This window comes from Scomber scombrus, chromosome 17 (genome assembly GCF_963691925.1).
Source record: "Scomber scombrus chromosome 17, fScoSco1.1, whole genome shotgun sequence".
Taxonomy (NCBI): domain Eukaryota; kingdom Metazoa; phylum Chordata; class Actinopteri; order Scombriformes; family Scombridae; genus Scomber; species Scomber scombrus.
The window spans coordinates 9,260,454-9,274,468 of NC_084986.1; the positions used below are offsets into that span (position 1 = coordinate 9,260,454).

Genomic DNA, 14,015 nt, shown 5'->3' on the forward strand with positions numbered 1-14,015 from the left:
TTTTATCTAGCACCACCAGCAAATCAGACTTTTCAATTATCCAGTGAAATACATTTGTACTGGACGAACTGGCACTAGAAATCATTTCCAAACAATGAATCCTACTGACTTTGTTGACCCCCTCACTTTTCCACTTGCGCCACTCAGATATTTGTAGTTTTCTGTCTCAGCAACTATTGGATCAACTGCTATTATTTGGTGGATATATGGTAATAATTTTGTTGATCTCCTGACATTTTATTTAGCATCATCTCAAATTTGTAATTTGACCACCCTTTTGGTTCATGAGTTTTCCCATCAGCCAACTATGCTTTGTTTTATACTAATTGGCAAAGTTAGCATACTAACACACAAAATTAAGATGGCAAATAGATTATCAGCTTAACATGTTAATATCGTGATCATATTAGCTTTCTGACATTAGCATTTAGCTCAGAGCACCACAGTGAATAAGTACAACCTCACAGAGCTTTTTATGATTCTGTACAGAGAGAATTATCTCATAAATGGGATTAAATGAAACACAAGCTTATACATAAAGAGGAAACCTGATTTCAAAATATTAATAAGATCAGTAATTAGCAAAGAACAAAGTTTGTTTTTACCCATGAGTGTATAAATGAAGACATAAATGTCGTCTGGAGTGGGCTGTGACTGGGCCACCCTGTTATTTGTGTTGCTTAATGACTTTCTAATTCCTCATCAGTGGGTAGCTAGCCTCCACAGCAGGCAGACAGAGAGCAGTGGCAGGGTGCCATCGAGGAACAGGTGGTCTTCCATGTTGTGCTTATGGTGTCCGAAGGCCTCAAATAGATCCTTTAGGTTGTTCTTAAATTGTGAGAATTTCATTGAGTTCAGTTGCTCTGCAGTCATTTGCTAACTTGACTAGATTGGTTTTTAACTTAGTGGCAAAGTTAGCTGAAAATAATAGTAAGAGGGAAAGAAGTTATTTAAGCAGAGCATGTAGACTAGTTAATGATGATGTTTCCTTACTCCTGTCAAACACTTGGTCTGAGCTAAAGTGAAAATGTTATGGTATTTGAGGCTTTCACGTGCTAAAAGAATACATTTCTTAGGCTTGTTACTAAGAATCTTGGCCAATCACATATAATAACATCACCCTTTGTCGGTCGCTGTTTTGAGATGCATCTGAATATAGCACCAGTTTTTAAGTAAATTATATGGTAATAAACAACAATCAATGTGTCTGTGTGTTTTTTGCCAAGGTTTTTCTGCATATTGTTTGAAGTGAATACTTTCTGTATGTTTACAGTGAAAGTACATAATTTTCTCCAGGACACTGAATGATGATGGTGACTGACACCTGACAATCACAACTGAATCACGCAATCATTAATAGTTACATTTCAAGTCTTGTCCAAAACAACACAAAAAAAATATAATAAATAAAAATTGGATTTTTCTCAGTCATATGAGAAGTGATTCCATATCAATAAAGATGTGTTAATGAATCAAATTACATTTTACAAATATTCTACATTTTAGCTTTCTGAATTATAAAGCTAAAAAATATTTTCCTATTATTCTCATTAACTTAAAAATAAACTTTTAGAAATTTGTTCAACTCAATGTCAGTATTGACAGATGCTGACATGGAGGACATCCAATTTTCTTACATCTTTAGAAATATTTAGTGGGCTAGGCAGAGTCAGTGTTAAGGGACATTTTCCTTGCTGCCAGGAAGTGCAGTAGGCTTTTCTAATTTGTAAAGACTGACACTTAAAGTAGTCCTGGGAGACACTAATGTGGCCAAGGTATCAATCGCTTCCATAAAATAACATTAGCACGAAACAAATAAGTAGTTCCTGTGATGATCAGGTGTTGGAGATGCAGGTTTAGAACAAACTTTTCTTTTTGCACTTATGATTTTTGTTGCTGCTGTAATGAAGTGTCCTGTGGTTATTTATCGAATATGACATGCAATATTGAAATGTCACTTTAAAAAATGAACCTAATAAGACTGTCATTACCTAAGTCAAGTTTTTTAAGAGAGGTTTTTTCTCAGCTCAAAGGACAACATCACAACACAATACCACAACATGGGATTCAATTTGTTCACAACAATCATAATTTGTTATAGACAATGCACAATTCAGGGTTTAAGCTTTTTCCTTTTGTTTTTTTTAATACAATCCACAATAAACAGACAAGTGCAAACAATAGCTAGTAATCGAGGATGATATTTTCCTCTTGGTCAGGAGGGAGAGAGTGACAATATAATCTTCAGTGGCACTCAATCAATTACACCTCCTGCAAAACAAACAGGGACAAACAATGTTGTTAGACCTACAAGTTCATGAAACAGCATGTTACAACAATTGATGTCGTAAAAATGGCAGGTACAGATCAACTACACTGGTTATATATTATAAATGATAAATGGAAGAATACATTATGAGGTTTTGAGGTTAGATCATGTAAACGTACTAAAAAGAAAAGAATAATATTATAGTAGATTTTCATTGGTATTTTATTATAACCTTCCTTCCTGAAATCAGCCATATTTTGTCTAGAAACATTACCATTTCCAAGAATCACTAATCATTTTTAGCACCAAAATCTGATTATCAACAAAGTCAAGAGCAGACAAAAAAAAATCCTGATAGTTGGAAAGCCTTTGCCAAACGCATTATGCTGAATTCTTCTAAGAAAGAACACATCCCAGAAAGTATGTCCGCCATGACACTTCTCCTCCACCACGCTGGTCAGATCACTCAGTGCAACATAACAGTACACATCTACCGGCCTCCTCTGATCTCACCCGGGAAGGAGACAACACTTTCATATCAATACCCTGTCATCTCACAATGTGGCATCTTCCCTTTGAAGGTACAGTAGCATTGTTGCAGTTGCTCAGATGTGAAACTCTAGCTTTTATCATCCTGTTTTGGGCAAGGAGGAGAGGAGTGGGAGATGAAGGAAGAGATTTCTTTTTAACTTGGACCCACCAAAGTGGAAAGAAACAGCGTGTTGACAGGTGTGTGAGAAGAGTACTGCTGGGTCAACTGGGTAACTTCAGAGACCAGTTTAGAAGGCTTTATAAAGTCTCTCAGAAGAGACGGAGTAATAGGCTGGCACTGGCAGCAGAGCAACTATCAGCACTCATGTACAAATCAGAAGTTAGAGGGTTACTCTCTATAGATGCCTACACATTCTTTTAACACAGATTATCATTATTTCAGACAAAGACACAGACTGTAAGGCTCGCTTACATTCACTGATGCCAGTCCTCCACCAAAGAGTCTTAAGACAGAAGCCACAGAGATTTGATCCTTGTCCTGAATTACCAGCCAGCTGTAAACTACAAGTCCCATTCCACAGCAGGAGGATCACTCCTCCCATTAGCCTTGGCATAGTGCCGACTACAAATGTGAGATTCGTGGTCGTCAGGAGGCCCAGTTGGGACAAGACCCTCTGTCACTCACGGCGACACATGTCATAAACTCATTGTCTTGCCATCAATCCGGGGACCTAACCACCTCCACAGCAGATGGAAGGCCCAGCAGGAAGACAGGGGGCCATGCCCTGAGCCACCACCCCACACAGAGTGCATGCGGCAGGAGTAAGAGGGGCCACAACTATAGGGAAGCCCCATACCCTACACTGGACCTCCTGTGGATACACCTCTGGATGAAGTCCTAATGTTGTCCATGATTAATTAGGGAAATGTAAGTATGCCATTACTGCTGTGTAAGACAAATGGCTTGCTTTTGATATGGACATTTAACCTATTTGATAACTATTTGAAAGTTTTAAATCCTAGTATGCCCCCTCTCTCCCACACAGACACACAAATATAGTATACAGCTTCTCATTTTTATCGGCAATTACTCTGCAGCACAACTGCATTTATCAGTAAATATGTAAAGGTTTAAAAATCTGAGTTAGCATACATATGAGCATGAGCATCCCTCCTAAATTTAAGAGCGAAAATGGCGATAAACATGGTCTGGAAGGGATAAAGATGTCTTGCCTCCCCTGAATTGGGATATGTAATGATATTCATAAAGAGACCACCTACTGGGGGCACAGGAAAAACTGTTCCTTAGCAACAACATACACGCTCTTACAAGCTACATCTTGGGAATTTTTGACCGGATTGGGATGCAAACAACAGAAAAACCTTTAACTAGGCCATGTTATGAGTCGGCTCCCTAAGCTGAGTATCTGGATGTCTCGTCTGGCACAAATCCACCCAACTAATGATACGTACTGTGCATCAACAAAACACAATAAAGAAGATAAATAAAGCAATAAAGAAAGCTTGCAGTATGCTGCTTAAACAAATCTGAACCTCTTAAATACTCCTTAAATTCAAAATGTTACATGAATGTTTACAAATCATATAATTAATAGCATGTTCCAAAATTCAACAGAGACAAGACGGTTGTATAGATTACAGTACAATGGATGAACTGGTCATGAACTTGTCAATTGTAATTCCTGCTCTCCCACCAGCACTCAAATAAACATTTCACATTATCAGGCCATTTATGGCACATGGATTATGGCCTCTATCTTGATGGGAACCTGCAGTGGCTCAGGTATATTAAAGAAGCCTGTTGCCCTCTTATGTGTAGTAATGAATTTGTGAATTAGTGTGGAAATCTATACAAAAACACATAAAAATATGAAACTACCATATAAGGCAAGATAGCATTCTGTCATACACACAGTCAACTTAAGATGTTATTTACAGATGTACATGTGGTGGAGGACTGTTTAATACAAAACTAAGGTAAAGATACTATAATCCATAAACTCCATGTTGTCGTCTGCACTACAGCCTGTGTCATTAATGGTATTAGATTGAGTGTGGTTTTTGCGGCACTCAAATCTTAAGTATACTTGCTATTATCCTCTTCAACCAAAAAGGCCTAAAAACAATTACTATTCAATAATGAGTGATGTTTGTTTCTCCATGGTCATTAATTACAGCTAATCAAAGACAGCAGATTACTTAAAAGCGTCACTCTGCAAAGAGCTCACAGAGGTCAACTGACATAAACATTATCTTCCGGGTACAGCATTTCCAGGAAAGATAATCAAACAACACACAAACACAAAAGATCTGTTTTCCTCCTGCAAAGGCTAATGTTTTTTTGAAAGCATGTCACAATAGATCATCCTCACAAATACTTTTCTAAATTATGAATCAGCATCTCACTAGCATTATCTAGTCTCCAGATCAATACAATGAGGTGAGAAAATTAAACATTTGGCATTCAAAATCCTTTTTTCCCCTTGAAGATGCAGCCATTGAGGATTACTGAAGGTAAAGATTCTACTTTAACTCTGATCCACGCCAGGTTTTTCTGTCACCAAATGACTTGTCTGAACAATGTGTCTGTATCCATTGCTTCAGTAACTTAGGAAAAGGCCAGCAGAAAGGCTTCATTGCCCTCTTGTGGTGACTGCTGTGTCATTGCGGTAAGAGATATGACATTCACCCAGCTCTGCCTCACAGCAGGCCATTCATGAGTCTGCACATGTATACTGTATGTAAGGAGTCCTGTCATATGGAGGACATGACAAGGTGGGAGAGAGAAGAGGTGTGAAGAGCTAGAGGAAACTAAGGAGAGGTTTCAATTCCTAATTCTGTGCTATACCTGACGAGCTTGAGTTTGATGGTGCGTTTCATGGAAGTAAGAGGCTCGGTGGGGCCGGGTGGCATGTCAGACAGTTCGTCAGTGGGTGAACTCTGAGAGGGTAGAGAGAGACAAACAATGAGGTGAGACACAATAAGATTTTTAGACTAGTATTTTTGCACCTGGCTCACTGGCCTTTTCCTTTTTGGTTCTCATAGCAACAGTACAACTGAAAGCTGACTTGTTTAATAGTGTGTGTAATTAACTTGACAGGAAAACTTTTCAAGGATCGTTTAGCATACCAGATCAAATTTGGACTTCTTGGCAGGCGTCTCAGGCTCAGAAGTGGCAGGTCTCTTGGCACTTGGTGGGCTCAAGGTGGGAGATGGACTTTCACTGAGTGAGACACCTGTAGTGGGCTTGTTAGTGCTGGTGCCTTTGGTCTCTGGAGTTGATTCCATATCTTCTTTGAGCTTCTTAGCTGGATTTTCTGAATGTGGAGAAGAAGGTCTCTTGGTGGCCCGTGGGACCGTGGAGGGTGAGGAGGGTTTGCTGGGTGTGGACCCTTGAGAAGGTGAGCTGCTCGTCCCTGACACTGATTCCTGTACAGAACAAGAGAAATACTTAAACATAGCTTGATCTAGGTCAGTGCAGTTATATTCACATTAGACATTGATCAACTTGTCTCAGTGACACAGCATGGAAGGATTTGGCACACCTTGTCAGCATTAAGGTTCTCAGCTGGCATGTCAGACTGAGGCCAAGCTTTTCTCTCTGCGGCTTGTTGGCCGGCGCTGACAGGTGGTGTGTGACTAGGTGGCACAGTGGCCAAGGTTTCACTGCTCACTGTGTGAGTCGGTTTTGGTGTGAAAACCTTTTTTTGCTTGCCATTAGGCATCACCCAGTGAAGATTTTCCCTTTTCACATACGCGGCTGATATGGTCATCCCTTCCTCATATATCTTGCAGCGTTCTGCCTGACTATGGACTGCAACAGTAGACAATGAAAAGATGATTCATATTTTTTTCACACCGCATTGCTCCATTTCTACTTAGTTAAATAATAAGAAAAAACATACCAGTGTCACTGAAAGACAGGAGGTCATAGGTCAGGTCTATTTTCAGGTTTTTAGACACCTCCTTAAAGAGGATTGCAATCAGCCACTTTGTCTTCCTCCCCTCCCTGAAACAGACAGAAAAACAGGTCAATACGTTGACACACCAAAATACACTCAGCTTCCCATATAAGAAGCACTTTTTAAAATACTTTTTACTACTAACCAAGAGTGGATATATAGCATAAGTTCACAAAAAGGAACCAGTTAATAGAATAGGTTCATCTATTAGAAATGAAAACTATTCGCTTAGGGGCTAATGCCCAAGAGACCTCCCTGCCAGAATTGAAATATAACTTTAAAATCATGTGTACTTACTTGTTTTTGGCATTCCTGGATCCAGCGAAGGGATGTAGATTAACATGGGCCAGAGAAATGTGCTCGTTTCTCTCCAGAGTTCCCACCAGGAGTCTGATTTTAGACTCGACTAGGCCAACCCTGAGGGAGCGAACAAAACATGATTTTCAGAAAGAGGAAAGCGCTACAGTCGCTGGAAATAAAATATTAAAACTGTTTTCTCCCTCAAAGAGCAGCACAGGCATGAATAAGTAGCATTCTCACCCCAAAGATATGAGATCATCTACAGAAATGTCTACATTTGTTCCAGTTTTACTTAAACTTGGCGTCTCGTTTTCTTTGTTCTGTGTACTCACCATTCAAGATGCTGCTTCTCTGTCGCCGCACTTGCTTGCAACAGAATGTAATGCCTTGAAACATGAGAGACAGAGCAACAGCAGCAGACGTCTCAGTGTGGTACCTTTCTACAAAGGCTGGAATCTTACTACATTAATCATAAATTTCAGTTGTATCCAACGGAAATAGTTACAATTAATTTCAGATCAATATTTAAAGCAGGTCAGTCAACACCGCAGTGAGTAAAATTACTGAGCACTAGGGAATTCTAGTTATTATATCCATTTTAATATGCATTAGAGTTTTTAATTTCAAAACTCACCACAATTTTAAAAATACACCTCAGAAGCTGTACACAACTTCTCACAATAAGCATGCCTCCCACTACCTGATAATCTTGTATTTGCTTAATAATAATGGTGTCCAAAAATGTAAAAAATGATTCAACAAAGCAAAAAGGAGAGACAGAACACACAATTAATTTATTCAAACAGGACCATATAGAAAAATGTATAAAAAGTTCAAGACTGGTCTCACAATAAAAGTTCAGGAACAATAAATCTAAGGCAGGTAGCACATATTAGGAGCTTAAAACTGATTTAAAACTCCAATAGTATACATAGCAACAAACAAATGATCCAGGTCCTCAAGTACTAGAAAAACTTATGTCCATATTTTAAATTAATAACATCAAACAATAAAACCTGAACTGCATCTCCATTCCAAAAATGGCATTAAACAAGTAAAGTAAAGTACAAATCGAAGTTCGTCTAAATACAATTTCTTAAATACTTAATAAGGCTTTAGTCTAAATTTTAAGTTAATAACAGCAAAAAAATGGAGGTACATTCATGAAACATTTGGCATTGAGCAATTCAAGTTAGATACAGAACATGGTCAGTTTACAATGACCATATATCAGTTATGTAATCCAATGTAAAAAGACCCTGCCTTAAGTAGCATACTTTTTTTTTTCTTAAACAACAAATCAAAACACTATGTGTAAATATACATACGGCACACAAGTGAATTCAAGTCTCTATGTAATTCAGATCAAGACTTGCATACAATACAGTGCATACGTAGCGCAATCTATAAACTAAATCCTTTGTTTTTGATCTGGATACACAATAAGGTGAAGGTAAGAGAAATCAGGACATTTTACAACTGCAGTTCATAACTTTATCAAGAACATTTTAAAAGCTTTTGGGGTTTTAAAATATGCCACTGTTTAGGTTCATTCATACATACTGGTACTTCTCAAAAAAGTCTGGAGTTTCAAATAGCTTGGACCACTGTGCTTTTTTCTGCTGTACTTCTTCACATATGTCATGGCCTGTGAAAAGGGGAAAGGAGAGCTTGTTTGAGTGTAAAGCGAAACACCAAGATATAAAATTATTTTGGTTTGGGCGGCTGTGGCTCAGGAGGTAGAGCGGTCGTCCACCAATTGGAAGATTGGCGGTTCGATTCCCGGCTCCTCCAGTCCACATGTCGATGTGTCCTTGGGCAAGACACTTAACCCCAAATTGCTCCCGTTGCTGTGCCAACGGTGTATGAATGTGTATGAATGATTAGCTTCCCCTGATGTGCAGGTTGGCACCCTGCGTGGTAGCTCCTGCCATCAGTGTATGAATGTGTGTGAATGGGGTGAATGAAATGTATTGTAAAGTGCTTTGAGTGGTCGAAAAGACTAGAAAGGCGCTATATAAGTACAGGCCATTTACCATTTATGCTAAATTGTGCTAATCTGATTCAAAATTACAGCACAGTAACCGAAGTTTGAATACCTATTCCTGACCAAATGAGTTTGCATTAGAGCAAACTAGTGAACATGTGGTGGATATCAGCTGAGTGACTACGTACCCCGTTTCATCTCCTCCTTCATGATGGCAAGGGTCGAGGGACTCACGTTGACTGTGGAGTTCTGCTGTGGGTACGCCGGGGTGATGATTGGCATCAGGTGGCAGCAGTCACTCACATTAACCTGGAAATGCAGAAGAGCACAGCACTTTGACCTTACCTGTTCATGTGAGCAAATCTGATTATTTCACTGACTGATATGGTTCTATGTCAAAAATCCTAATAAAAAATATACTGAGGCCTTACCCTAGGGTCCCAAACAGGAAAGCCAAAGTGGTAGTCCTTTACTTCTTTCAAGAGAATAGGGATTGGCCACTCCCTGACACACAAAAGACTAGATTTTTCAGTACAAATCCTCTAAAACCAACAGTACATTAAAGGGTGTGCTTTGCCCGAAATCTTTTTCAATTTCATTCTTTAAGAATGTTTAAGAATACAGCTACAATTTAAAACTCCCTGTGGCCAATAATTTAATTGCCAAAATATGGTTCACCTTAAGAAAAAAGTACCAAGTAACATGAACTGCTTTTTTCTGACCAATCAGGAAAACGTTTATGTTTATTACAACAACATACAGAGAAAATGGTTATTGTAGAAGGTGCATACTGTTTATTACTTAATATGGAGTCTGAGAAAAGCTCTACTAGACACTCTGTATTTAATGGAAACAAGACATTAGACAAACTAAACCCACTTATGGTCAAGTAAGGTCACCCTGACAACAATGGATCTCATAGCCAAGTGACTTTTAGTAAAGCCAATTTTGTTTTTAATTTAAAAAGATTAAAATAAATTCTGAGACAGCTCACCATTTGGAGAAGACCTTGAAGAATTTCAACACCAGGGTGGATGCTGTAGCATGTGGGTAGAGCTGACAGATTCTGGCTACCAGTATGGCCCATGATACACCCCCCAAAAAGCCGAGCATGTTGGAGTAAATGTTACAGCCTGGAGGGAGAATAAGAAAAATAGATTTCCAGTGTACAATGTTCCCCCTGCTCTAATTTGCCATAGCCAACAGTTATGTCACATAACTTTAAGTGAAGTTTCAATCTTTGCTTGAAAAATGGTGTGAAATTATGTTGGGAAATGAATTCTAATATTGGGTAAAGCATATCAGATAATAAAGCAAATCCACTGGCTTTTCTCACAATGCAGCATAACAGAGATATACAATCAGGAAACCCACAATACTTCGAAAAGACCTCATTAGCTGCCTGCATGAGTGGTACGTTTTCTTTTTTTTTTAACTTGATATGTTAAATTTTGCCTGAACAGCATATGAGATGATTCTCTGAGAGAGACAAATGCTACCTGTAAAGATCACTAAACCTGTGCGTTGCCTAGTGATTGAGCTGTTGCCTGGTAGCAAATGTTCAAGACAATATGAGCCATGAACAATTGCAAATAATATGTCTACTATGCTTTTTTGCTTAAAAGTAACAACACCTATGTAATTAAAAACTTCAAAATTCCATCTATTCCTTCTCCCTCATTCAAAAAAACAAAATTGAGGAATATGCAAATATATTTCATTCCAAAAGTTTAACTGATGAGCAAAAGATGTTTCCTCCTTCACCAAAAAAACCCATTCTCAGTGGATGTGCACGGGAAGCTTCAAGGTTCCACATCACACTTGGGTTCGTTGCATACTGGACCACGATTAAACTCAGTGAGCACAGAGGAAATTTCCTCCTTTGGCAGATTAATTTGGAAACATATTTTAGGTGTCAAACACATTTTTGGGTGGAGTGGGACTTTGATTATTGTGTAAGGGGAAAGATTGAAAATAATCTTTCCATCTATTTGCAGTGTTGAAAGCTAAACAAATGTGTTTAACTCACGTTTAGCCCACAGCTTAATGGCTCTCAGAGTGAGTCGGAAGTTGTGGACGTTAGGCACAAGGCTAAGGATCTCCCCTGAAACTCTGTAGCCTACAAAAAACAGAATAAAATAAAAGATTAACTCTGTCATACATCACAAAAATAAACTGACTACTGCAGCTGCCAGGTACTGATAGGATTTGGAAGCAGCTGTTTCTTACCATTGAGACTCCTCACACAGCGTTTGTCTATGCCCTTCAACAGCTTGTTATTGCAGAGGTCCAGATTTTCAGTAATGCTTTTCAATGGCACCTGAGCAAAGATCAAGTCAATCTAAAGAATAATAGGAATAAAAAATAATTGTTAGGACACATGCAAAAAAAAATTCCCTTGAGGCACACTGCAGGCAGTAGAGACTTTAATTATTTCTCTAGCTGAATTACCTCAATTTCATCATAGGACAGTTTGATAACGGGGACGTATGCCTCTTCAATGGCCTGAGGACGGTGACAGCAGCAATATTGTTAGTCACTTGCAATAGGGAGAGAAATCTCTTTTAACTTACGCACAGTGAATTACTTAAATGACTAACCCGTATGTCTTCAACTTCCTCTTGTGCTTTCAGTTTCTCAAAGAAAGAGGTGAAGAATTCTTTTCTTTCAACAAATCCAGGTCCAACACAGAGGGCATCAATATCAGCACCTGTCGAAACAGCCAAGATTCATGTTAGAAAAAGACCATGTTTAAATGTTTAACTTTGTTCTAGACCATTATCTTCCCATGTGATTTCAGAAGAGGCAGCCCACAACTGAATACAACTATGCTGTGTGTCCCTTGAACAAGAAAAGACAATCAGAAATTGATTGCTTGCAAATTTAGAACAGAGCCATATATTCATATTCTTCATATATTGAATGAACGCAGTTTGATCACATATTATGAACCTCATTAGGGTCATGAGCCACTGTTGCAACTGTCCTAACATGGTCTCACAGTTAAGAAAAGAAACTGTTATTATTATTATCACTGTATTCTTGCATTACCTTTAGTGTGCACGCCCAGATGAAAGGAGCCAAATGGGAAGATCTTGCCTCCAACATTCTCTGTTACAGATTCAGGTAAGTTCTGAAATGAATTTTAAAAAACATATATGTACTAGTATCCATACAATAACAAGCTCCATATATATATACAATTGCTTTTGAAAATATACAAATATCAATATAGATTTTTTTTTTTTAATGTAACCAACAATTTCTTACCTGTTTTTCACACAGTTCTGTGAGCCACTCCTTGTAGAGGGACTCCAGTCTTTTCAAGACCTTTTCTCTGCAAATAAAGCACAAAGAGCTTTTTCAACTATTGCCTTTGCTCTGAAACAGCACATACCATGGCCCCCTCCACCTGTGATCCACCAACTTCTACAATCTGTATTATTTGCAATATGAAAACAACATGTAAAAAAACAGTGAAAATGTATCATACCTGTGCTGCAGCTCCAAGGCATCCTCAAACACACCATTTGATTTGAGGCTGTCACACAGTTTTCTGGTCTGCATCAGGTCAGCCTCATTGGGAAAATCCTCACTGATAGGACCAGAAATCCCATACCACTTGGGTATATCTTCACATGATGGAGCCTGTGCCTTAAATATACTAAAATGGGGGATTTGCATGTTGGTGCACTATAGTCTTATCATGCAAAATCATAATACAGAAAACAGGCATGCAATCTAGGGCTGGGCGATATAGATAAAATCAAATATCACGATATATTTGACCAAATACCTCGATATCGATATCCCAGCAATATTGTAAGGATGACTATTGGAACTTTCACAAAATACTTAAACAATGAAAATTTGATAAATAATCATCAGTAGACCTCATTTAGATATAATGACTAAGTGGGTAAAGGCAAATAATAGAACAGCTAGAACAGTCTCATTATACCAGAAAAAGACTATGCTTACATACATACAGACATAATACCATATAATGCCCAGCCCTAATGCAAACTTGTCATTAACCTGTGACAAACTGGTCATAAATTACCAGTGTGAAATGCACACATTCCTCTCATGATATTACACTTCAATACTAGCCCAAACAATGCACAATCACAAGTCAAATTGTAGAAAATTCAAGGAGGATACTGAATTAAATATATCCTGTGCTGCTGATTTAACCGTTTCACCTTTCCCAAATCTTCATTACCTAGAGACAAAAGTACTTACCGAGGCATAGTAACCAAAAAATTAAGCACGTCTTTTTTGTTTTTTATAAAGTCAAATTGTATTTTCTCTCAGGAAAAAACACAGGTAAAAACAGTGTAGATCACACATCCGCAGACAGAGGGTCACACGCCGAATTCAGAAGGAGCGCCTCTACAGTGACGTCACCTTCACGAATCCAATCAGGGAACGGTGACACGTGAGGACGGACGCGCGTTACGTTTGTTTAACTCCATAGACTGTATATTTAACTCTCAGTGTTGTGTTGAGCAACATATACCTTTCCTTGTATTTGTTTTAGGCCTATGTACCCAGAATGCATGCCGTTTTGTACTTTGTATACATATAAACACGTTTTCCTCTTTTTCGTCAATAAAAACACGCATCATGTTACCTACTGAAAAGGTGCTTTGTTTCAGTGCATTGGATGCCTTGTGGGTATCGTTTTGCAAAGATGCGATGAAAGTTAATTAGCCCATCTATTTTGGAACTCAATCTAGCCTACAATAAAATATGTTATGCTTAAGATGAATTTTCTAAAGGGAATCTGATTATATTAAATAAACATACGTGTTTAATACATGGAAGAGTGATTTCAAAGACTTGCTTTTAAAATTTGGAAAGTGGCCTATTATACCAGCACATTTTCAAACTACAATATATTAAATGCCACTTTTAGCAGCCTGTGAGTACCCCAACCCATAGTCAGAGTTGCAAGGCAAAAATACTCTGCAAATAATTT

General features: G+C 38.3%; 1 protein-coding gene across 1 annotated transcript; it reads right to left on the bottom strand.

Moving 5' to 3' along the window:
- Nucleotides 1-702: 702 nt before the first annotated feature.
- LOC133998046 (poly(A) polymerase type 3-like) lies at nt 703-12,715 on the bottom strand. Its single transcript, XM_062437786.1, has 18 exons — nt 12,525-12,715; nt 12,302-12,368; nt 12,083-12,164; nt 11,632-11,741; nt 11,483-11,536; nt 11,261-11,372; nt 11,061-11,150; nt 10,026-10,164; nt 9,463-9,535; nt 9,220-9,340; nt 8,608-8,692; nt 7,377-7,430; nt 7,042-7,161; nt 6,688-6,791; nt 6,328-6,596; nt 5,912-6,211; nt 5,636-5,722; nt 703-828 (listed from the first exon to the last, which is right to left on the bottom strand). The coding sequence occupies exons 1-18, from the start codon at nt 12,713-12,715 to the stop codon at nt 703-705; spliced, it is 2,184 nt and encodes a 727-aa protein (XP_062293770.1).
- Between the last annotated feature and the right edge of the window lie 1,300 nt (nt 12,716-14,015).

Excerpts from the sequence above, each read along its gene's own strand:
- LOC133998046 (XM_062437786.1), bottom strand. The coding sequence starts at position 12,715 with ATGCAAATCCCCCATTTTAGTATATTTAAGGCACAGGCTCCATCATGT. Across the intron at positions 11,742-12,082 it reads TCTGGGCGTGCACACTAAAG|GTGCTGATATTGATGCCCTC; the intron begins GTAATGCAAGAA and ends CTGTTTCGACAG. Across the intron at positions 6,597-6,687 it reads CCTGTCTTTCAGTGACACTG|TCCATAGTCAGGCAGAACGC; the intron begins GTATGTTTTTTC and ends CTACTGTTGCAG.